The following is a 25,117-nucleotide window of genomic DNA, read 5'->3' on the forward strand; positions in this document are numbered from 1 at the left end:
AGATTCCATCTTGCAAAACTGAAACTCTGCACCTATTAAACAAGAATCCCCCCTAGTTCCCTCCCTACTGGGCCCCCAGTAACCATTATTCTACTTTTTGTCTCTATGAATTTGGCGTCTCTCGCTACCTCATGTAAGTGGAACCATACAGTATTTGTCTCTGTGACTGGTTTGTTTCACTTAGCGTGATGTCTTTCAAGTGGCACAACTTTTGAATCTAATTGGAGTTGTTTATACAATTAATGAGAGCTTCATAAACTGCAGGGCCCTGGAACGCTCTAAGTCCTATTTCTCCCACACGACCTGTTGTTCTTACTTTTCTGCCTTGTAATTTTACAAGATGCAAACATATACTGTGTTATACAGCAAAAGTGCTGATATGTGTCAGTCACAGAGAATGGTAGCCAGCACTTAACAAGCACTCAATCGATATTAACTATTGTAATCATTCTCAAGGTCTCCCAAGCGTGGGCCTGGGCTTGAAGGATTATAAATTCTGTTCTCTGTTCCCTTGCAAAAGGGCAGAACTGAAGACAAAGGCTGCAGGAGACACATTACAATCGGCCTTCATATGGTAAGATCGATCAATAATGTACAATGTAAAATCAATCTACAACATCAGATGAACCTATAACCTGTTGGTAACTACCTACGATACCCTCAGTGAGAAAGCAGTCATAAAGCCCTCCCCTTAACAGATGCTGACTTTGCAGATGAGCTAAGGTGACCTTTCTGAGTTCACGTAGTTAGCTAGTGTGTTCAGGTCTAAAATCTAGGCTCCCTCGTCTCTCCGGTTTCAAAGGGCAACTCAGCTCTTGGGGAATAAGGACCTCCGAGGACAGAAGAGGGCAGCTCCCACAGGCAGCGGTGTGCCAGCTCTTGGGGGGCAGGGAGGCGATTCATAGTGGCATCAGGACCTACCACAAACTCCCTCGGTGGTTTTTGTCAGAGATGCTCTAGACAGGATTCCAAAGAGGCGTGCCCGGCAGGCTCCCGCACATCCCCGCCCACCCGACTCCAAGAGGAGACACGGATCAGAGTCCTCACCATGAACTTGTTCTGGGACCTCAAGCCGTTCTGTAGCTTTTCTCTAAAATGGCCCCCCCAACACAAATATAAATACAAATAAAATGGGGACAACATTCTGCACCCCCCCCCCCCCACCTCACCGTGGTTGGTTGCTCTGTACCTCATGGGGATGGCCTGCTCTTTAAACCTGAGCTGCCTTTCTCCCTAGCTTGTCCATTAACTCTTTCTCTCTGGCAAGAATCCCCTAGGCAGGTAACCTCTGGGGCTTCTCTTTAACAATTTCTGTGGCTGCAAAACTGGGAGGTGTCCAGGTGAGACGGTCAAATAGGACTCAACGCTTAGAGACACCTGCCTGCATGATCTGTTGGCAAAGACGCCTGGGAAATTCACCAGGTTTACAAAATGTCATTGTTTACACAATGAACGAGAGCTTCACAAACTGCAGGCGACTGGAACATTCTAATCAGGGTACAGACATCAGGTGGTGATAAATCCTTGTGCACTTGACACACGCCTGTTTCGTCAGGGAGAACAGGTGTTCCATGCAGGCAAATTCCCATAACCCCAGATAAGGTGTGTGTTGAACAGAATTTTCACATTTTCAATCTTGCTTTAGTGAACGCCTAACTTAAACATGTGTGCCTAGATCTGTCTCCATAGAGACGGCTGTTTTAACTGACTGGGACATTCCACTTGTGACTCAAATCCTTTGGGGCACACCAGTCAGCTCTATTTTCCAAACCTGCAGCCAAAGAGTACTGCTGGTCACCAACCAGCCAGCTCAAGTAGGCTTGCAAAATAAGAGAGAAAAGGAAGATGCTATCAGACATGATCTCAGCTGGAGAATTTAGAGCAGAGGACAGGACTCATGCTCAAACAACTTTTTCTTATTTTTAATTTTTAAGTTTATTTACTTTGAGAGAGAGAGAGAAAGAGAGAGAGAGCGAGCAGGGGAGGGGCAGAGAGAGGGAGAGAGACAGAATCCCAAGAAGGCTTCATGCTGCTAGCGCAGAGCCCGGTGCGGGGCTCGAATTCATGCAACTGTGAGATCACAACCTGAGCTGAAACCAAGAGTCGGACGCTTAACCAACTGAGCCACCCAGGCACCCCTCAAACAACTTCTGATATGGAAGGTCTTAGAAAGGAATGAGAAGGGCCTCAGGCCCCCAGAGAAGGAACAGAAGGATGTCTGATTCGTGGCTCTGAATTCAGACTCTGATGGGGGCTGGCCTGGAACCACTCTATTCTGGTGGGGTTAGCCTGGACACATACTGTTAAGGCTGGCACACCTTTCCCTGAGTCACCTGGGGTGTAGGAAGAAAACCAAATTTCCAGCTACCAGGGAATAGCAAGGCATTCTCTGTCCAAGGCTGGAATAAATCAAATTGGTTTAGTGTTAGAGACGTGGGCTGGCATCATCAACAACAAAGGAATAACACGAATAATGATTACTACAGTACATTTGAATTGTGCACATGAGCTTACAAAATGAAATCTCATCCTTTGCCTCATCTCATCCTCTTAAACCCTGTGGGCAGGCCAGGAAGAGATTCTTTTGGAGGATACTAGGTTTCAGGGCTCCAGGACTTAATCTTTAAATGCTAGACATAATTTTTTAATATGCACACATGCCCTGTTCCCCTGGGAGACACTCTAGAGTTTTCAATTTGTTCTCAAAGAACTCTGTGACTAAAGAACCAGTCCACCTTATGGGGACAGGGGCTGCCTCTCATTTGTCTCTTGTGTTCTGGAATAAAGCAGGTGTGAATGAGTGAGGAAGGAAACAAAAGGCTCACATGGGGGTCTTGTGACTTGCCCAAGGTCACACAGCTCCTAGTGGGGCTGGGCCAGAGCAGTCTTCTGACTCCAAGCCCAGGGCCTGTACCTCTGCTAAAGTCCTCCCCTACGTGGAGGGCTCTGCAGCAGCGGGGGAGGAAAAGCCTTTCCTGTCTTGCTCGAAGATCAGAGCAAACGCAATGTTATAAGGTGCCCTGGGGTAGAGCCCGGAAGCCACGCTGGGGCAGATGTGCTCAGGGCTACCGTGTCTCCTCTGCTTCCCTGGGGGTGGTCGGTTGGCATTATGGCCACCGTGGGGGGCTGGGCTGCTGCTGGGGCCCTTCTTGCATTGAGAAGCGGACAGCTGGAGCAAACCAAATCACTGCACAGACAGCATCTCCGTTGACCTCCGGACCTCAGAGTGGCAACACGGTGCCAGATGGTCCCCGACACAGGCTGCTGATCTCTGTAACAACCCACGCACACCACTCACCCCGATGCCAGCTCCTCCGGGGACCCGAAGGGCAGCTGGCACCCAGAAGAGACTCTCTCACCTTCATCCCCAGCTTTGCCTGAGCTGTATCTCCACCTGGGACACCCTGTCGGCCTGGTGCTGCCTTTGCCCACACATCCCACTCACCTTCCCTGACTTCCCCCTACTCGGGTCCTAGTGCCCTCCTTCTTTCACCCGGAGCACTCAGCAGGGAGTCTGGGACTGCTTCCTGGTTGGTGTTCCTCTCTACCCTGGAAGTACCTCCAGAGCAAGGCCCTGACGGTGGCCCTATACCTGTCAGAGCAAGGAATGGAGGGTGAAAAAGGGTAGGGACCGAGGTGTTCTTTCTGAAAAGAGAGCGCATGAGCCAACTCCAATGGGTGGGCGGGACCTGGCTGGTCAAGGTAGACAAGGACGGAGGAGACATCTCGGTGCAACCCCTACACACTGGCCTAGTCACCCTCCCCAGCGGAGAAGCAGGCCTCACCGAGGCTTCCTAGGCAATGGCAGGAAACAGGAAGACTGGCCAAGGCCACCTTGCTGATTCCTCTGCGACCCTGGGGACCTGGGATAAAGCCAGACGCCAACACACGGTGAACTGGGAAGACGGAACTGGCAGTCAACTCACCACCTGCAAGCCTCAAGGAGCCACCAGGGGGCAGCCTTCAGCAGAGGGGCCACTTGCTTTCCAATGGGTTACACCCGGTGACAGAGAGAAACCCCCTCTCACCTCCAGGAGGTTGCCAGGGATCGTGGTCAAGAACAGATGCCATGAGCCACGCGTGAGTCCAATGTCCAGCTCCCCTGGCACTTAGGGAGCCTCAGGGACTTGAACATGTCACTTAACCTCCTGGCTTGGAAAAGGGAGAAGTGACTACAGAACCCACCTCTCAGGTCTATTGTTTGCTGTATATACACCAGGCTCGATGTGACTGGGGCTTGAGCATGGAAATGCCCAATCAGTGTGAGCTATTATCGTTATGACCACAGAGCCTCCCCAGGTAAATGCTGTTGTTACAGAAAAGCTGTGTGGCCTTCAGCAGATAACTTAGCCTCTCTGAGCCTCAGTTTTCCCATCTGTGAACTGGGGTGACAACCATCCTTGCTCCTTAGGGTTGTTCTGGGGACCTGATGAAGTGGGTATAAAAGCCCCAGCCCAGCACCCTACGTCCTGAAGCCCTGAGCCTGCCCCGGGCTCCACGTCAACCGGAGCTCACGTTACCTGCAATTCGGCAGCTGTCACTTTGTGGTAGATGAGCTCCTCGTCCCGGCGCTTCTCCTGGGGGATGGTGATGTTGGCCAGTGCCGTCTCAAAGTCCAGAATCTGTTGCATCTGGGGCCGGATGGTGGCCTCGTCCCCTCCACCCAGCAGCTTCCCCAGCTGGACCATGTAGTTCAGGTATCCCGTCAGCACCTGTGGGCCCAGCACCCGCAGTCTATCAGTCGTGTCACCTGCTGCACGCTGGACACGGGTGGCGGGTGGGGCAGGGCCAGCCCAGTGCGGGAAGTCCGCAGACCGGCTGCCCACAGAACTCGGGACGAAGCCCTCAGGTGCTCGAGTGGGTGGGGGACCCTGCTGTTCCCCACTCACACTCCTGCTCGGACGCCCATCACGGGAAAGCTACCCACAGACCATCCTTCGGTTCTCACAACACGCTTTTTCTGAGCTGCCCTCCTCTACCATGTCCCCAGATCTGAATTAGGTCCCCGTGTTCGACTTTCTCAGCTCACCGTTGAGCTATCACAATTTGTCATTATGCCTCCAACTGGGTGGTTAGTTCATTAACGTCTGCCTCCCCTGCTAGACTCTAAGCGGGGACCATGACTGTCTCAGTCCCCACTCTCCCCCCAGCATCAGGCACTTGGTAGTGCACGCCCAATACAAGTGGGCAGGATGAATGGAGACATGATGAACCACAGACAAGGTTTCTCCGGGACATCAAGAGAGGCATGGGTTTTGGAGTTAGCTGGTCTGGATGTGAATCTCAGCCTCACCCCCATGTGACCTTGGGCGGGTCACTTAGCATCTCTGGGCCTTGCTCTCTCCTCTATAAAAGGCAAGGTAAAAATAATACCCACATGGCAGATGAGATGAATGAAGTTCAGAGACGTTCTGTATCTGCGGGGTTACTGGGGGGGCGGGGGAAGAGGTAAGTATATAAGAGGCTTAGCACCCACAGATGGCCATGGCCATTACTGCTGTCTTGCTCTACAGTGGGGACAAAAGACATCTGCCCATCCCCTGCCTATTGTGCCCACGATGCCTGAATGGGAAACAGCCAGTCTGTTTCTGCCAGGGACTGCCTATCATCCATCAGATAACTGATTCGTCAGTGCAACTCCAGCTTCAAAGACCCGCACAGGTGTGATGTGGAGGGGACACTGAGAGGGTAAAACGTCACAGGGTGTGGGCTGGGAGCCACTCTCTCTGAAGAAGCACACTCACCTTCTCGTTTTCAGTTTTGTTCAGGTAATAGTCCCTTGAGGGTAAGCCCAGGCCAGACTGGTCCACCTGGAGAGAAAGGCAGGAGTGAGAGGGGGTCTCCTGTAGCACATACACACCGCCTGCTGTGGGGACAGCTGGCACATGGCAACACAGGACCGGCCTGGGTCCCAGCCAGAGCAGGAGCTGGTAGCGGAGGACCCCTCTGGGGTGGGGCCAGCCGGCGTGGGAACAGACACATGTCTGGCTGCATAGCTGCCCGGACACGGGGTTTCTGGGCCCTTCCGAAGGGCTAGAGCCACCCTCCCTCTAAACACCTCTTAGGCTTGGCATGGCGCTTCTACTTAATTAAACACTTCCCAAGACGGTGCAGTGGTTAAGACCCCTGTAGCCTTAGTCAAGTCACTGAACCTTTCTGGTCCTTAGTTCTTCGCATGGAAAATAGGGGAAATAATACCTAGCCCTCAGAGCTGGAATGAGGACTCAAAGGAGAGAGCCAGGGGAGGACGTGCTGAGGGTCTGGCAGGTAGGGGAGGGTCAGTTCCTGACAGCAACTCTCAGAGCCTAGAGGAGGTGTTGTTACAATTCATTTGATTGAGAAGGAAACTGCAGCTCAGAGCGGTTGAGGCACTTGCCCGAGGTCACATGCTGAGTGAGAGGCAGAACTGGATGGGAACTCGGCCTTCACGGCCCCCAGCCTGGGCTCCTCGCTTCCTCATCTGAGGGTGGGCAGATCAGGGCCGGGGCTTCCCTGGGGGTGCCGATACAAAGTCCAGGGCAGGCTCCGGCAGGAAGAGAGGGACTCCAAGCCATTCCAAGCAGAGCCACAAAGGGCGGAGGCTGAGGTGAGGGAACCGGGAGGTGGCTTTAGCTGTGTCCAGCAGTTGGCATCACTCTGGGGGCCCACGGTGACCGATCAGAACCCCGGAGACCCGTCTGTGCTGCACTGACCCCACCTACCCGAGGACGGCAGCCTGCTCTTTCGTGACTTGTTGCCGACAAAAATCTCACGGTTCAGAGTCTCCAGAAATAATCCAGGCTCAGAAACCAGAGGCCTGTCGCCCAGGGCAAGTCTGCCCCTACTCCGGCCCTTGCAAAACTCAGAACAGGTTAAATGCAAAACATGCCCATTCGTCTTCCTGGGGACCCAGGCCAGCTCACCTGGATCACGTTGCTGTTGGAATTCTTGGAGTCGGCACTGACGTAGACAGAGAAGAAGGGAGACGTGCGGTAGTGGGAGGTGACCACCTGCAGGGTGTCCTGGAAGTTGTCCTTGTCCCAGGGACCTGTGATGTTCCAGCCCCCTAGCTGCGGGCAGAGAGAGGGAAGGGGGAGGTGAAGAGGTGGCAGGAGACCCGGGTGTGAATTCTGCTCCTGCCACAGACTTGGTCTGTGACCCGGAGCAGTCATCTGACCGCTCTGAGCCTCAAGAGCAAATGAAAGGGATGGTCTTCGTCGAGTGTCTGACCAGCAACAGGAGACGCTGGGTGGAACGAGATTTGCCCTAAATGAGCGAGCAATGAATCCACGTGGCAGCTGCTCTCTTGGGGACGGGGATGGAAAGGAGACTTCTCCCACACCCTGTTCACTTTTTGAATACTGACTCATGTGGATTCACTTGTGCACAAAATTCAATTGTGCCTATGGAAAAAAAAAGTCTCCGTATTTTTAAAAAGGTTGATAAAGCCATGGTCTCTAGTGTCTCTCAGAGCTTGGACTCTTTTTTTTTTTTTTTTTAAGTTTATTTATTTATTTATTTATTTATTTATTTATTTATTTAGAGCATGAGAGAGAATCCCAGGCAGGCTCCACACTGTCAGTGCAGAGCCTGACGCGGGGCTCAAACTCATGAACCGTGAGACCATGACCTGAGCCGAGGTCAGATGCCTAACCGACTGAGCCACCCAGGTGCCCCTGGGAGTTTTGTTTTCAAGTAGGCTCTATACCCAACACAGGGCTCAAACTCACGACCCCGAGATCAAGAGTCACATGCTCTACCAACTGAGCCAGCCAGGTGCCCCGGAGATGGGATTTTGTAACCTCCTCAGTGTCTCTGGCTTGGCACACACTGGCATGTGGGACCAGTGCCAGAGGGGAGGACTGTCTGGTCTCCGGTGTCCACAGCTCCCCATCCTGCTGCAATGACTTCTCAGAGCCAAGCCAGGAGGCGGGGCCCTGAGGGAGCATGAGACAGCTGGAAAACATCCATGGCCACCCTCTGTGGGTGTCAGGCAGCCTGGCCAGTCATAGGCAGCCCCTGCAGAGTCCATCCAAGGCTGACTGGGAGGTGCCCAGCAAGAAAGAGTCCTCCCCCGTGAGAGAATGGGAGGCCTGGGGTAACTGGGGCCCTCCTCACGGGGGAGGAGAGGGTTCTTCTTCTTCTTCTTTTTTTTTTTTTTTTTAAGAGAGAGAAAGAGAGTGGGGAGAGGGGCAGAGGGAGAGAATCTGAAGCAGGTTTCACGCTCAGCACAGAGCTGACAAGGCTTGAGGCCACTACCTGGGATCACGACCCGAGCGGAAATCAAGAGTCAGACGCTCAACCAACTGAGCCACCCAGGTGCCCTGGGGGGGGGGGGGGGAGGGGGTTCTGCTTCAGATCTGAGACTTTCAGTTGGTCCTTCTGGAACATACCCCTCTTCACAAAAACACACCCTCTGCGGAAAGGGAAGCAACAAGGTAGAGAAATGCTTTTTCTACAAATACGGCCCCCATCCCACACACAGATGCAGAGAGGCATACATACGTGTGGCACACATCCACAACAGGTGCTGACGCGTACCCTGACACAAATACAGATATCCCCACCCACAGAGACGCATGCGTACACATGAGCACGTGCACGTGCACACACACACACACACACACACACACACACACACACACACACACCCAGACACACTCAGCCCCGACAGGTTCTACAGTCCAGCTGGGTGCGGTGGTTGGAGATGTGAGGTCGCCAGGCCCCAGTGGTACCTGAGAGCTGGGGTGGCAGCCAGAGGGGCGGAGGCAGGTGGCTCAGGCTGGAGGAGATCCAAGAACTCACCTTCTCAATCAGCTCCATCAGGGGCTTGGCCTTAAGCTCCTCGATCCTGGTTTCATTCATACATGCACGGTAGTATACTTGGGCCTTCCTTTCTGCCTCGCTCACACTGGCTGTGGAATTTTCTGGAATGACAAGGGATAGCAGTTTGCAACACGCCCTCAGTTGCTCAGTGGGTAGCACTGAGGGAGTCCTTCTCAGAGCCTCGGTGTTCTCAGCTGTAAAAAGACCTAGGACTTCTCCCTGTCGGGTAGCCAGAAAGACTCAGTCACAGCGGGTATATGACTGCCCCTGGGCAGATCCTGGGAAATGAGGTGCTTCCTAATTTTTGCTGAGTGCGAATAAGAAAAGCATACCATGTGTCTCCCTGTCTGCCAGGCAGGTTCGCAGACATGTCCCTAGGCTGGCAGCATGGGCCACCCAGAAGGACACCCTGCTTTCCCTGCTGGCTAACACGTGGCCCAGACACCCCCACCTGGTGTGTGGGACAGAGGCCTGTCTTGGTTTTCAGATCCCAGATGACTTCTCTTGGGATAAAGCCTGGGGCTGAATGGAAGCTTCCAAGGCCTCATTCCCTAGGAGTTTCCGTCTCCCTTTCTCCCCTGAGGGTCCAGGCTGTCCATCAGATTTACAGTTCACGCAGAGTGCTTTTGCCGTGTCTCTTCCTAACTCAACAGTCAGCACCTCTATCCTTACACCGGGACGCCTGGGAGACCTTGGTCCCCCTCTCCCTGTCCTCAGTGTCCCGGTCCAGGAGCCGCCTGCCGAGGGCCACACTCCTGTACGTGCACCAGCACAGGGCAGGGCCCTGCTTATACCCAGGGAAGGTGACCACGTCCTGCTGTTCAGGTCGTGAAGGACCTACTACCTGCCGGAGCTCCCATGCCTGAGCCTTCATCTCAGAGCCCTGCTCCAGACAACGCCTGGGTCCCTGACCCCCTCAATTCTGTCTGTCCACTTTGCTGCCTCCCTGGGGAACCCCTTCCTCACTGCTCCACAGTCACCTTTCCTCATTTCAAATTCACTTCTCCTGGACCCAGAAACTCCTTCTCTTGCTTCCTTCAAAGACTCCCCCAAGCCCCACCTCCTCCATGAAGACTTTTCTGGCAGAACCTTATCCACTCATCCACTAAACAGATGCTAGATGCTCACTCTGTGCTAGGTACTGCACAAGCTTCGGGGACACAAAAGACCATGTCCCCGTCCCCGTGCTTCTTCCTTTCTAGTATGACGACACCGATAACAGACAAGAAAACACACGAAGAAAAACGTCCCCCTGGCCCTCCTGTATGGGACACTGTCAAAATCCTACAGCCTTCAAGGCCTCTCCCGGAGGCCATCTTTCCTATGGAGCCTCTCCGGAGACGTTCTTTCATGAAGGCCCCAACATGGAGCACCTATTGAGTGCCAGGCACTGGGCTTGGCTCCGGTTTTACAGACATGAATAAGACCCAGGTAGTCTCTGCCTCCAGGGAGTTCATGGTCTAGTAGTGAACACAGCCAAGCAAAGAAATGACCGGGAGACACGGAGGTGCTTTGGTTAATGCAAATGGCTATGGAGCCCAAAGAAAATTCACACCCTTTGGTGGGGTGAGGTGGAGTCAGGGGGACTCTAGCTCTAAGCCAGTTCTTTTATTTATTTTTTATTAAAAATATTTCTTAGGGGGGCGCCTGGGTGGCTCAGTTGGTTAAGCGTCCGACTTCAGCTCAGGTCATGATCTCGCGGTCCGTGAGTTCGAGCCCCGCGTCGGGCTCTGTGCTGAAGGCTCAGAGCCTGGAGCCTGTTTCGGATTCTGTGTCTCCCTCTCTCTGACCCTCCCCCGTTCATGCTCTGTCTCTCTCTGTCTCAAAAATAAATAAATGTTAAAAAAAAAAATGAAAAAAAAATTTTTTTAGGGGCATCTGGGTGGTTCAGTCGGTTAAGGGTCCAACTTCAGCTCAGGTCATGATCTCACGGTTTGTGATTTCGAGCCCTGCATCGGGCTCTGTGCTGACAGCTCGGAGCCTGGAGCCTGTTTCGGATCCTGTGTCTCCTCTCTCTGCCCCTCCCCAACTTGTGCTTTGTCTCTCAAAAAATCAGTAAGTGTAAAAAACAATAAAAAAATATTAAAAAAAAATTTTTTTTAGTAGGCTCTACACCCACTGTGGGGCTCGAACTGACAACCCCTAGATCAGGTGTTGTATGTTCCACGGACTAAGCCAGCCAGCCTCCCCGAGCTGGTTCTTTTAAAGATAAGAAGTTATTCACCAGGTAGAAATGAGGGGAAAGAGCCTTGGGTTTGGACGGAATTGGAGATTTTGGGGAAATACGAGAGGCGCACAAGGGCATGCTATCTAGAGAAAAGATATCCATTTGGAGCGGCCTGTGGTGCATGGGGCACCCGTCAGCTCCTGACTTGACTTTCAGCGTGGGTCACTTTAGCTCTCCTAGCCCTGTTGCAAAAGCCCACCTGCCCTCCCCCCAATTCTTACCATAACCAGCACCACGGTTTTCTCTGGTCAGAGAGCATCAACCCCCATCTTGCTGAAGTCAGGGTGATGGCCCTGAAGAAGGCATGGGACCAGCCTGAGCTAGTCTGAAGGGAGATGCAGAGACAGAACCCTGAGAGAGACAGTGGTCCAGGGGCCTGAGTGACGAGGGGCTGTGGAGGGTCCACACAGCCCTGGAAGCCACAGCCTGCCATGCCGCTGAAGCCTAGAAACACCTGTGCGTCCCTATTCCCTTCTGGAGCACGAAAGGAAGCCTTCCGGAGGGGAGGGCAGAAATGGAGAGAGCTGGACCTCTCCCTGCTCCTCAGACTCAGGAAGCAGAACTTCAGGGAAAGCAAAAGGGGGGTGTCCACCCACCCCCCCAGAAGCCTTGTTTCTATGACAATGCCTCCCAGCAGCTGGGCTGTTAGAAGGGAAAGCAAAAGAATCATCATTGCTTGCCAGAGCCTGAAAGTAGCGTCTCATCTTCCATATGTGGCTCTGGCCGTGACCCTGAAATGCCAGGGTCAGTGAGGGGGGAGTGTGCTCTGTGTACTCTGGCCAATGAGAGGGCCTGGCATCTCCCTCCCCTGCTGCACCAAGGCCACTGAGATAAGAGGCCCAAAGAAAGGCTCCGGAGGAACAGCCTGGCTGTGCTCATTCTAGAGAGTTCCAGGTGCCCATCTTTCTCTGCATTATCGCCAGGCGGACAGAATGTGTGCTTCAGGCACACACACCCTCCCGCTCTCCTTTGCTGAGAGGCTGCCCCTAATGAGTTCAAACTTCCTTCCTCTGAGCTCCACACCCTGGATCTCACATTTACTTGTTTTTTCACAAATGTTTATTGAGTTCCTATGGTTTGGTGGCTGCCGGGCTGGGGGGAGAGTGCAGTAGACCACGCGGATACGCGTCTGTCCAAAGAAGGCCTGTAGGCTGGTAGATGAGACAGACAGCAATGAGATGATCACAAAGCATCTGACCGCACAGAGGGCAAACGCTGTGAGGACAGGAGGCCCTGAGAAAGGATGGCGGGGGAGGCCCCAGGGAACCCCTTGCTCGAACTCTGGGCTGAAGGCTGAGCTCAATGTGGCGGGGACACGGGGGCCTGTGCTTGGGCCGCTTCACCCACTAGTTTGCATCCTACTTGTCCGTTTCCTCGCCTGAACTCAGAGGAGGGCACAGAGTAGCCCCCAGAAGTATTTGCTGGGAGAACCGAGCCCAGTGTCTGTCTGATGAGGAAGGATGCTGTACCTGGGCGCCGAGAGGGTGATGAGGTCAGTGCCTGATGGAGACTGGCACAGGCAGGAAATGAGGCAGGTGTGGCAGGAAGGGCCAGGGGCACAGGCCTCACCAGGAATCGGCATTCACATCCCCTGTATTCCCACAGTGACACTGGCTGGGGCAGGAGCTCTGGGAGAAGGTCCAGCTCCTCCATGGCTCCCCCTGCCTCCCTCTGGTTCATGGAGCCCACTGGGACAACCCTCAGCACCCTCTCCCCTCCCCTCTCTTTCATCCTCTCCCGTGGGGCACCTATGACCTGGAAGGCACTGGGGAAACAGAGGTGAAGCAAGACGGCCAGGTGGCAGGCCACTGCAACAGACGAGGTGAGCGATGGTGCGGGCTTGGGCTGGGGCGACAGCAGAGAAGGGGCGAGAAGCAGTTGGAGTATGAGAGAAAGAGGAGTCTCAGATGCCACTGCATTTCCTTGACCTGAGCAAGGGGTCGAGGGATGGGGAGGGGGATAAGCAGTTCGGTTTCCAACATTTTTAGCTGGAGACGGTCTAGTAGACGCTGAGGTGGAACCCTGGGTGTGGACTTTATAGAGCAAGTGTCTTGAACGACTCTGAGTTCAAATATACTCTGGAGCACACAAATCCCTTAAAACTGCCTATAAGGCTCTATGTCGCGCATTCTCAACAGGGACAATACTGCCCCCGAAGGGGGAGAGAATTAGCTCTTAGGGAGCAGAAATATCTTACGCTTTCATGTGTACATATAGTACATAAACTGTGAGTAGTAGTATCTCTTATATTCTTACTGGACTTCATGGACGAAATGGATAGATTCTTAGAAATACACAGCCTACCAAGACTGAATCACGATGAAACAGAAAATCTGAACAGACCAATTACTGGTAAGGAGATTGAATCAGTAATCAAAAGCCTCTCAACAAACAAAAGTCTAGGACCAGACAGCTTCACCGGTGAGTTCTACCAAACATTCAACAAAGAATTAAGGGACCAATCTTTCTCAAACTCTTCCAAAAGACAGAAGAGATGACTCTTCCAAACTTACTTCGCAAGGCCAGCATTACCCTGATACCGAAACTGAAGATGCCCCAAGAAAAGAAAATTATAGGCCAACATTCCTGATGAACATAGACGCAAAAATCCTCAACAAAATATGAGCAAACAGAACTCAATAAAACATTAAAAGGATCATACACCACAAGCAAGTAGCATTTATTCCAGGGATGCAAGGATGGTTCAGTGTCCACGATGAAGGATAAAAATTATATCATCTCAACAGATGCAGAAAAAGCATTTGACAAAATTCAATATCCATTTATGATAAAAACTGTCAACAAAGTATAGAGGGAATGTGCCTCCACATGATAAAGGCCCACAGCTAACCTCACACTCACTGGTGAAAGCTTTTCCTCTAAGATCAGGTAAAGACTAGGATGCCCACTCTTGCCGCTTCTATTCAACATAGCACTGAAAGCTATAGTCAGAACAATTAGCTAAGAAAAAGAAATAAAAGGCATCTGAATTGGAAAGGAAGAAATACTTAAATCTATCAAGTTAAACACAAGTTATAAATCTTTTGTTCTGTGAATATGGTGAATGAGAGAATAAATGTCTTTTAACTTTGAAAAAAAAAAGGGAATGGAAGAAGTAACACTGTTGCTATAATGCAGAGAACGTGATATTATATACAGAAAGACTCCATCAAAAACCTGTCAGAACTAATAAACAAATCCAATAAAGTTGCAAGATACAACATAAATACGCAAAAGTCTGTTATATTTCTTTTTTCTTTTTTTTTTTTAAGTTTATTAGAGACAGAGAGAGAGAGAGAGTGCAAGTGGAGGAGGGGCAGAGAGAGAGAGGGAGACAGAGAATCCCAAGCAGGCACTGCATTATTAGTGCAGAGCCTGATTCAGGGCTCGAACTCATGAACCATGAGATCATGACCTGAGCCGAAATCATCAAACGCTTAACCGAATGAGCCGCCCAGGTGTCCCTGTTGTATTTCTATACTACACTAATAATGAACTATCAAAAAGAGAAATTAAGAAAACAGTCCCATTTACAATTACATCAAAAAGAATAAAATATATAGGAATAAATTTAACCAAGAAGTTGAAAGAGCTGTATATTGAAAACGACAAGGGGCGCCTGGGTGGCGCAGTCGGTTAAGCGTCCGACTTCAGCCAGGTCACGATCTCGCGGTCCGTGAGTTCGAGCCCCGCGTCAGGCTCTGGGCTGATGGCTCGGAGCCTGGAGCCTGTTTCCGATTCTGTGTCTCCCTCTCTCTCTGCCCCTCCCCCGTTCATGCTCTGTCTCTCTCTGTCCCAAAAATAAATAAAAAACGTTGAAAAAAAAAAATTTATTGAAAACGACAAGATATTGGTGAAAGAAATTGGAGAAGACGCTTAAATGGAAAGATATTCTGTGTTTATAGACTGGAAGAATTAATACTGTTATGCTGTCCATACTACCAGAAGCAATGTACAGATTCAATGCAATCCTTATCAGAATTCCAACGGCATTTTTTACAGAGACAGAACAAATAATCCTAAAATCTGTATGGAACCATGAAAGACCCTGAATAGCCAGAGTAATCTTTTTTTTTTTTTTAAAGTAGGCTCCACATGGGGCTTGAAATCATGACCCTGAGATCAAGACCTGAGCTGAGATCAAGAGTTGGATGCTTAACCGACTGAGCCACCCAGGCTCCCCCAGAGTAAGAAAGGAGAAAAAATCTGGAGGCATCATGCTTCCTGATTTCCCTGATAATGAAGACAGTATGGGCACAGCAGAGGAAACCATCCACAAAATGAAAAAGGCAACCTACTAAATGGGAGGAAATATGTACAAATCACACATCTGATAAGGGGCTTATATCCAAAATATATAAAAAACTCATATGATTCAACAGCAAAAAAAATAATAATTATTATCTTATTAAAAAATGGACAGAAGAGGGGTGGCTGGGTGGTTCGGTTTGCTGAGCATCACACTCTTGGTTTTGGCTCACGGTTCATGATCTCACAGTTCGTGGGTTCGAGTCCTGTGTCAGGCTCTGTGCCTGGGATTCCCTCTCTCTCTCTGACCCTCCCCTACTCATTTTCTTTCTCTCTCTCTCAAAAATAAATACATTTTAAAAAATGGACAGGAGACATAAATAGACATTTTTGCAAAGAAGACATACAGATGGCCGACAGACACATGAAAAGGTGTTCAACATGACTCATCATCAGGAAATGCAAACCAAAACCACAAGGAGAGACCCCCTCATACCTGTCAGAATGACTAGTATCGAAAAGACAAATAACAAGTATTGGTGAGGACGTGGAGAAAAGGAAACCTTCATGCACCGTTGGTGGGAATATAAATTGGTGCAGCCACTGTGGAAAACAGTATGGAGGTTCCTCAAAAAATTAAAAATAGAACAACCCTATAATCCAGCGATTCTACTTCTGGATATGTACCCTAAGTCAGCAAAAACACTACCTCAAAAACATATGCACCCCACGTTCACTGCAGCATTATTTACAATAGCCAAGATATTGAGACAACCTAAGTGCCCACTGATGGATGAACGGATAGAGAAAATGTGGTATACACACACATACACACACACACCAGGAATATTATTCATTCATAAAAAAGAAGGAAATCTTGCCATTTGTGATGACATGGATGAAACTCGAGGATATTATGCTAAGTGAAGGAAGTTAGACAAAGACAAATTAAAAAAATATATTGTATATAATATATATTTTAAAAACCAAGCTCATAGATCTAGAGAACAGATAAGTGGTTGCCAGAGTTGGTGGGTGGGGTGATGGGAGAAATGCATGAGCTGTTTTAGTTTATCTCTTTAAAGAAATTGAACTAAAAAAAATAAAGCAGAAAAAATATTAAAAAAATTTTTTTGACATTTATTCATTTTTGAGAGACAGAGGCAGAGCACGAGCAGGGGAGGGGCAGAGAGGGAGGGAGACCCAGAATCCAAAGCAGGCTCCAGGCTCCAAGCTGTCAGCACAGAGCCCGACATGGGGCTCAAACTCACGAACTGTGAGATCATGACCTGAGCTAAAGTCGGACGTTTCCAGCAGAAAAAAACCTTTTAGGGAGGGGGCAATTGATGAAAAAAGGTTGAGAAACACTTCCCTTGATGGGGGTCTCCACCCCCTGGTCTGTCTCCAGCCCCTCTCCCTCTTGCTCCCAGACCCCTGCCCCAGGACCACTGTGCTCACTGTCCTGCCTGGAATAATCTTCTCCTCACATCCACGTGGTCCATTCTCTCATGATTGATTCAAGTTTCGGTTCAAATGTCCCTCTTCTGAAAGCCCATCCCTCTTTGACTGGTGTAGTGACAGTGGCCTCTTACCTTCATGGCCCTGCATCCTATGTGATTGGTTTCAAAGCCCTAATGCTTCACAACATTCCTTATTTACTTGTTTATTTGTTTACTGTTTACTGTCTTCCTTGCTACAACATAAGTTCCACAAGAAAGGGCTGTCTTATTTCTTACACAATCCCTGCACCTAGTGACGTCTGGCACACAGCTGGTGTATAACATATTAACTGCTGAACGAAGGAATGAACGATGGAATATTCTGGGAGCTCTGCAAAGAAAGGTACCGATCACAACAGCCTGAGGGAGGAGGCTTTGGTTCAAAGTGAAATGAGCCACATTTAGTTTTCTCATGAGGAAAACCTTGGACTCCTCAGAGACATCCCTGCTTGCGCTTACTTTCCAGAAGAAGGTTCCATGGGAGCAGCCTAGCTGCTCAACAGTATAGCTCCCAGGATGGAGATGGAGGCCATGTTTGAATATGGCGGCACTTCCAGGGCCCCCACGGTATGAAAATCATTTGGCACCCCAGGGCCAGACAACAGGCCTCCCAATTGCCTGGGTACTTCCTTCCAGGGACCCTGAGTTCCAGAAACTCCCTCAGTCACTTCCCCAAAGTCTCAAAGAGGAAAGACAGCACACCGTTTAATCGGCCCACTTCTTCCTCTGTAAGTTTTTATTGGAACACCCTCTCCCACATCGCTCCCAGGGAGGAAACCGATCTCCAGCAGCTGGGCGGGCTGCAGAGATGGGGGTTCCTGGGAATTCTGTGGTTCTGTGGTCCCTGTGCTGCAGAAAGACCATCTGGCCAGGAGCATGTGGGACTCCACATCAGGGCAAGATCTGCACTGGTTTTAGATAAAGCCACAGACTCGGTTCAGGCCATCACAGGCCCCCATCCTGTGAGCAGAAGTGTGGGAGCAGATAAACGAAGCATCTTTTTCTGCAGAAGAACAATAGTAAATGATGAGATCATTACCACGACTGGTATCTGCTGCAGGCCAAGTCCTGGCCGAGCTCTACTCATCACCACGCTGACAGCCTGAGGTGATACTATCCCCCCCATTTCACGGGGAAAGAGAGTGAGGCCCAGGGAGAGGAAGGAACTTGTCTAGGGAGGCAAAGCTTATATGCGATGCGTTGGCATTTGAACCCAAGCATTCTTAAGCCATCCTGAGAAAACGAACTGCTTCCTCTCTGTGTGGGTGTGGCTGTGAGTGTGCATCTGGTCCTAACAGTTTCCACCAACGGGTGTTATCACTATCACGCCCAATTTATAGGCAAGAGGTTGAGTAATGTGCCTGAGGTCCCACAAGCGAGTGGCTGAGGTCAGGGACGTGAGCTCTCTCTGCGTTCCTTTCCTTTCCTCCAGGTTGGCAGCACCGAAGCAGTCCAGCCAGCCTGGAGAAGCCCTGGACACCCACTCCCGTCCTCAGAACGTGAAAGACGGGCACGCTGCTGCAGATGGAGAGCGTGTTGGACACAGCTTGTCCACAGAGTTTCCAATACGCATGGGAAGATGCAACAAAGCTAGACAGCAGCTACCGGGAAAACGAACCAAAATAAAAGTGCAAGACATATCACAGGGCGACACGATTAATTGCCAGGTCACTGACATGGACAAATTTAATACTGATGGAATGATTCTGTCTCTATTTCTCAGGCAGACTGGCGCTGGGGTAGAAAGAAGGGAGACCACAAATTCCTTGTGGAATACGGGTTGCTCAAATTGTTACAAAAACCAGGCATTAATTTTGCATGCATTAATCTTATAAAGTACAGTAAATATGACAGGCACATAGAGCACAATTGTAGCTCAAACTCAGAGAGGCCCTTTGGTAGCCACAGAAGGCCTCGCGGAGGAAGCAGGTTTTTGTTTTTTGTTTTTAAATGTTTTTATTTATTTTTGAGACAGAGAGAGACAGAGCATGAGCAGGGGAGGAGCAGAGAGAGAGGGAGACACAGACTGGGAAGCAGGCTCCAGGCTCTGAGCTGTCAGCACACAGCCTGACGCGGGGCTCGAACTCACGGACTGTGAGATCATGATCTGAGCCGAAGTTGGACGCCCAACCGACTGAGCTACCCGGGCGCCCTGGAGGAAGCAGGTTTGAGAAAAGTCCTGTAGGATTGGAAGGGGTGACGCAGGTAGTCCAGGCAGCAGCATAATCTGCATTAAGAGCACAAGCTGGAAAGCCTGGGGCAAGGCCCAGCCTAAGGGTGAGAGGTCTAGCTGCATCCCTCCCCTGATGAAGGGAGGCCATGCTCTTGCCTCCCCAAGGCCTACGAGGACAGCCCAAGCCGGCAACTTGGGTGGGTGGCAGAGTGTCTCTTGGGTGAGGCACCTCTGTCCTATGAAGCTGAGGTCAGCCCTCCCAGCCCGTGAGCTGCAAGGACATGTCACAGTGGCATCTGGCAGACTTCAGTCCACCTGCTACAGGTCTGCCTGGATATCCTCTGAGGGGGCCAGAGTGAATTCATTGTTCGGAGAAAAGGAGTGGCTCGCCCAAGGTCAGCCTGGCCAGCCGACACAATACTCACCAGCACTCTGAATGCTCCTTCTCCTTCCAGAGGACTCTGCCCTAGGCCAGCTTGGCCAGCCTGGGCACCCCCTGCACACTCCACTCCCCATCAGCTCCGGTCCCGCTCCTGAGGCCAGCTGGCTGACCCCTATGTCCTGCAGAAGCTGAAACCAGTCTGGCCTTGAGCCCAGGAATGCACTGGCCCATGTTCCCGCATTTTTTTGTCACCCACTCACCTGCCTCCTGCCCCTTCGGGGGTTTCCAGGTGTCAAAATCCCAGATATCAAGGCCCACAGGTGAGGGGCCATTTCCAGACTAATTCCCAAGAGTGAGCCTGGCAGGAAGGGGACTCCAGGATATTTCTTCTGGTCATAAGCTTCTGTTCAGTAGGATTTGGGGGTGACCTCACCTGCTGTGTTCATCAGGCTTGGGCCAGGTCCCACCTAGACTGGAGAGCTTAATCAAGCTGCCACTGGGAAAAAGGAGGTTGGTGAATTGTGCTTCTGGGCTGCTCTGTGGCCTCTGCATGGTGAATCTGACTCAGGGGAGTCGGTAGAAAAAGAGTGCAGGTTTGAGGCCCCACAGCTCCGGGGCTAAATCTCACTACTTCCTAGGTATTTGTGAGTCTCATCTGTACAGTGGGTATATACATCCACAGCTTAAATAAAATAATACAAGTAAACAACCTAGCATGGTCATGGATATGCCTTGTACCTCTTTCCCTAATAACTAGGTCCACATCAGTGCCTCTAAAAGAAGTAAAATTAGCAATAATGAGGTTTTCTTCAGCCACTGCACTAATCCTTACAACATTGCCATCAATGCTCTGAGTCAGTTCCCACCTTACAGACGAGGAGCCCAGTAGCTTCTCTGTGGTCGCATGGCTTGTCAGGGAGAGGTCTGGGCTGGCGCTCACTCGGGACACCGAGAAGGTGGCACTGCTTTGGTGAGCACTTACTAGGTGCCAAGCTCTGTGCTAAGCACGCTGACCTAGCACTTATAAGCCCATACTCATGGTAACCTTGGGTTAGATGGCATCATTACCCCCATTTTAGAGATAACGAAACTAAGCCGGAGAGGAGGCGGGTCACTTGTCCAAGGCCACACAAGTGATAAGCTAGCGTGTCAAGGCTGCCTGACTTCAAAACCCTGCAGTCTGGCGTCCTGATCCTACCAGACCCCGGCCGCAGGGTCAGGGGCTTGAACGCATGGTTCTGCCTGTTCCGTGCCCAGCACAGCACAGCTCTCCACCTGCACCTTGACTCTCAGGGATAGGATGGATGTTAAGGCCAGAGCGCGGGACTAGAGCCCACTCCTCATGGCCCCTGCCAGCTGGGGGGAGGGTCGGGGGATGGGGGATGGGACATGGACTCAGTCCTGGCAAAGACCCAAGGTCCTCCTGATAAGGACTGGCAGGAGCATGGGCCGTGGGCACCACACAGGAGGGCCAGTCCTGGGCCTACGCTGGAAAGTTAGAAGGCCTCTCTGCCTGTCTTCTCCGTCTCCTCTCGGTGCTAACTGCTCCCCAGGGCTGGAGCCCGTCTCCATCCAGGACCAGCAATGTATCCTCAGCAAAGTCACTTAATGTCTCTGAACCTGTTTCCTTATCTATAAAAAGGGAACAAGAGTTCCTAAGTGCCAGGGAGGCTGTGAGGATGAAGGAGGCAATGGATATAAAGAACCTGGTACAGGGGCGCCTGGGTGGCTCAGTCGGTTAAGCATCCGACTTCAGCTCAGGTCACGATCTCGCAGTCTGTGAGTTCGAGCCCCGCGTCGGGCTCTGTGCTGACAGCTCAGAGCCTGGAGCCTGCTTCAGATTCTGTGTCTCCCTCTCTCTCTGCCCTTTCCCTGCTCACGCTCTGTCTCTCTCTGTCTCAAAAATAAATAAAAACATTAAAGAAAAAAAAAAAAAGAACCTGGTACACAGCATGGCAAGCAGCAGACACTCAAACATCAGTTTCCTTCTCTCCTTCCTTCAGACCCTCAATGCCCCACACTGCCAGCAAGATGGGCGGGAGTCATAGCCGCCCCTTATATCTGAAGGAGGTGGGGTGAGACGGTGGGGGGGAAGGACACCTGGCCCCGATTCAGGCAAGTCCCAGCCATGCTACCTACTAGTCTGTCTTGTGGATGCCTCTGGACTTTAGTTTCCTCATCTATCAAGTGGGGTGAATGATACCTTCCCCGTTCCTACCTACAGGATCGAATAAGGCGACATCTACAAAAAGAGCTCTGTAAACTGTAAAGGACTGTGCAAAGGTCGAAGGTGAATCATAACTACGACACTAACATACACAGCAGCCGCCCCGCTATGCCAGGCCTAGGCAATGAGCTTTATTTTTTTTTTAGTTATATTTATTTATTTAGAGAGACTGCGTGTGGGTGTGAGAGTGGGGGAGGGGCAGAGAGAAAGGGAAAGAGAAAATCCCAAGCAGGCTCCGTGCTGTCGGCGGAGAGCCTGATGATGTGGGGCTCCCTCCCATGAACCATGAGATCATGAGCTGAGCCGAGATCGAGAGTGAGACGCTTAACTGACTGACACCCAGGTGCCCTGGCAATGCACTTTAAATACATTTTTCCCACTTTATTTTTGTAACCTGGAGGAGGCACGGTTCCCATTATACTGATGAGAGGAGAAGCCCTGGGAGGCCATGTCACTGACCTGAGATCACAGAATAAGTGGCAGAGGCAGGATTTGAACCCAGGTCCTGGTGACTAACGGAGAGGCCCTAGGCCATCTTGTTTCCTACTTGGACTATTCTCCTGCATTGGTTGTTGGTCTGTGCCAAGCCCTTGGATGTCTTTAGGTGCTAGAGAAGGGACATCCTGAATTCTAATCTGGCTACCATAGACATATTTGCCTCTTAAGCAAATATGAACTTCTAGTTCTGAACTCAAAGGCGGTGTCCCCTTTCAGAGGTACCTAGACAGCATATAGAGGGCGGGGGCTCTGCTGTCCCTGACATACTGAGTTCCTTCAGCCCCGCCTCCACACACTACCCTGCTCTGATCCTCAGGGAGACAAGCTGCAAGTTGGACTGCAGAGGGGGCTGCAGAGGGGGGCCTGCCCAGGAGCCACAGCGGGCCAAGGAGACATGGTGGGTGGGCCTCACCCAGCAGCAAGGGCACTTCCTTCCACCCCCGGGGGCTGGGTGTTAATTCGACAAACAGTATCCACGGTTAACCCTGCAAACAAGACAGACGTGGGGCTCTAACCTAAGGATGAAACCACCAACACCAAGGTCAACTAGAGGTGTCCGAGGCCCAACAAGGTGCAAAGAGGAGAACTTCAGTTAGACGGTTATCGTGCAAGCCCCACCACCACGAGGCCAAGGGACGGCCCTGCCTGCAATGCATAAACTCTCAGTTAGACTGTTCTAACTTTAATCTGCTCGCAACCTTAAAGTCTGACCAAGTGTGTTCACCTTGGTTCCCTTGGCTCACAACTTTCAAAGCTCACAGCCAATTCCAGTCCAAACTAAGCCACAGCTTAAAGCCACAAAAGCAAGGGCCACAGCTACCAGTCCTCGCGAACCTACTATGCGCCGCACATACTGCGCGAACCCTTTACACGTGTGCTGTATAGTTCTCAAAACTCCGAAGTTTGGGTATTATTAGTCCCATTAAAAAAAAATTTCTTTTGGGGGCACTTGGGTGGCTCAGTCAGGTAAGCATCCGACTCTTGATTTCGGCTCACAGTCGTGAGATCAAGCCCCGCGTCCATGCTTAGGACTCTCTCTCTCTCTCTCAAAATAAATAAATATTAAAAGAAATTCTTTTAGTTAAAGTATAGTCGACACACCATGTTACGTTAGTCCCAGGTGTACAACACAGTGATTCGACAAGCCTACACACCGTGCTGTGTTCACTGCACGAGGAGCTACTGTCTGTCTCCACACAAGGCTATGATGGTACCACTGACTACGTTCCCTGTGCTGTACCTTTCATCCCTGTGTATTAGCCCCGTTTTTATAGATGAAGGGACTGAGGCTCAGAGACAAGTAACTTACTCTGGACCACGCAATGAGTGACGGGGCAGACATTTTAACCCGGCTTCATCAACTCCAAAGCCTCTGGTCTTCCCTTGTGTCAAGCTCTTGCTCTAACCAGGCCTGGCCAGGTAGGTCCAGCCGACGGCTCCCCTCTGCAGCCCACGCACTGGCCTCCCTGCTGGGTGCTTACCGAGGAGGTGCTTGATGATGGCTTGGTTGTGTTCCCAGAGGTTGCTAAAGGTCCCCCAGCGTGAGTGGCCGTCAGGCACGGGGTTGGCTTTGATCCAGCCGCCACAGGCGTAGGTGAAGAAGTCCTGGCAGGGGTCCACCGTGGGGTCCATAGAACTCAAGATGGAGCTGGTCACAGAGACGCAGGCCTCACTTAGGCACACTGGGGGGGTTCCTGGCAGGGGTCAAGGATAAGAGGCCAGTGAAGGGCAGGGAGAAGGCTGTGGGAATACAGTGCAGGTGGCCTGGGGTGCCATGGCCCACCCCAGCCTTGACCAACTGGATTTGGAGCTGGATGGTCACTAGACTTCTAGAGACAAATGATTTCAGTAGATTAACAATTTCCTGGCTTATAAAATAAGACTTTTTTTTTTAGCTCCCTTTTTAAAATGCTTTCTGCAGCTCGAAAAGTACCCAGAACAGAGGTGTTTCTCTTAATCAGTCCTTCCTTTCATAAATATTCATTGATTTTTTTTATTATTCCCTGATGCTCAACAAGTTGATTCATTCATTCATGCAATCATTTATTCAACAAAATAATTACTGAGTTTCTTCCAGGGTCTTATTGAGTATGGTGTGACAGTGTGTGTGCGCAGGTGTGTGTGTGTGTGTGCATGTGCGTGTGTGCGGTGAAGGATATAAAAGGCATAGTCTTTCCTTCAAGAGCTAATAATTTAGCTGGGATACAGACATTATACAAGAAAAGTTAAATCACGACGGGAGGAGAAATGTCTGTCATTTATTCTATAAACATAAACTGAGTATATTTGGTCCATGACAACTGGGTGATACAGACAATATGGTGCCAGGACTTAAGATGAAGGAGAGCCTATTAGGAACAGAAAAAACTATGACAAATCATTCCCACTGAGTACAAGGTGGGAGATGATCTCATTGACTCTCAAAGAAACAAAAACAAAACAAACCTAAGAGACCATTTTGCTCAAGGCCATTTTTATATACGAGGAAACTGAGGCACAGAGAAGTTAAGTACCTTGTTCAATAGCCAAGGTACCCCATCCTTCCTCTGTTCTGTCTCCTATAGGCCTGGAGGGGTGCTATCCCAGCAATGACAGGAGGCATCTGCCAGGTGCCTCCCTAAGGAGGGATGGTAACCGGTGCAGGTGGGCCATGGGGAGGGCCACCGGATACTGTAAGTGCCCCCAGTGAATCAGCTGCCTCTGACCCGGCTCTCCTAGGACATGGGGCAGAGGCAGTGAGGCCTCATCGAAGGTCAGAGGCAAGAAGAGGGGCCGGACCCCTGCCTCAGCATTGGTCAGAGGGCTCCAGCAGAGGAACTAAACTGGGCAGCCTTAGCAGCCAGAGATCCAGCCTCGTGACTAAGAACACAGGCCCAGCTGGATCGTCCGCTGACATGCCACACGGGCAACAAGAGGGACTTTACACGCGTGTGTTATCTCATTCAGGCCTCACTGCAGGCTGTGACGCCCGGTTCAAAGAGAAGGAAACTGAGGCTCTGTGTGAATGAATGGAACGCGGTCACCCGGCCGAGGGGGAGAGCCGAGGCTGAACCAGCTC

The 25,117-nt window shown here is 50.9% G+C and overlaps 1 protein-coding gene across 2 annotated transcripts in view; it reads right to left on the reverse strand.

The window, feature by feature from the left end:
- The window catches only part of ECE1 (endothelin converting enzyme 1), a 112,005-nt gene that overhangs the window by 22,914 nt on the left and 63,974 nt on the right, over positions 1 to 25,117 (reverse strand). For both annotated transcript variants that reach the window (XM_042998072.1, XM_042998070.1), the window contains exons 4-8: positions 23,541 to 23,753; positions 8,785 to 8,906; positions 6,903 to 7,049; positions 5,745 to 5,810; positions 4,521 to 4,712 (exon numbers count right to left, since the gene is read on the reverse strand). In XM_042998072.1, coding sequence (XP_042854006.1) covers positions 4,521 to 4,712; positions 5,745 to 5,810; positions 6,903 to 7,049; positions 8,785 to 8,906; positions 23,541 to 23,753 — 740 coding nt within the window. The remainder of the gene's footprint in view (positions 1 to 4,520; positions 4,713 to 5,744; positions 5,811 to 6,902; positions 7,050 to 8,784; positions 8,907 to 23,540; positions 23,754 to 25,117) is intronic.

This window comes from Panthera tigris, chromosome C1, assembly GCF_018350195.1.
Source record: "Panthera tigris isolate Pti1 chromosome C1, P.tigris_Pti1_mat1.1, whole genome shotgun sequence".
NCBI lineage: Eukaryota > Metazoa > Chordata > Mammalia > Carnivora > Felidae > Panthera > Panthera tigris.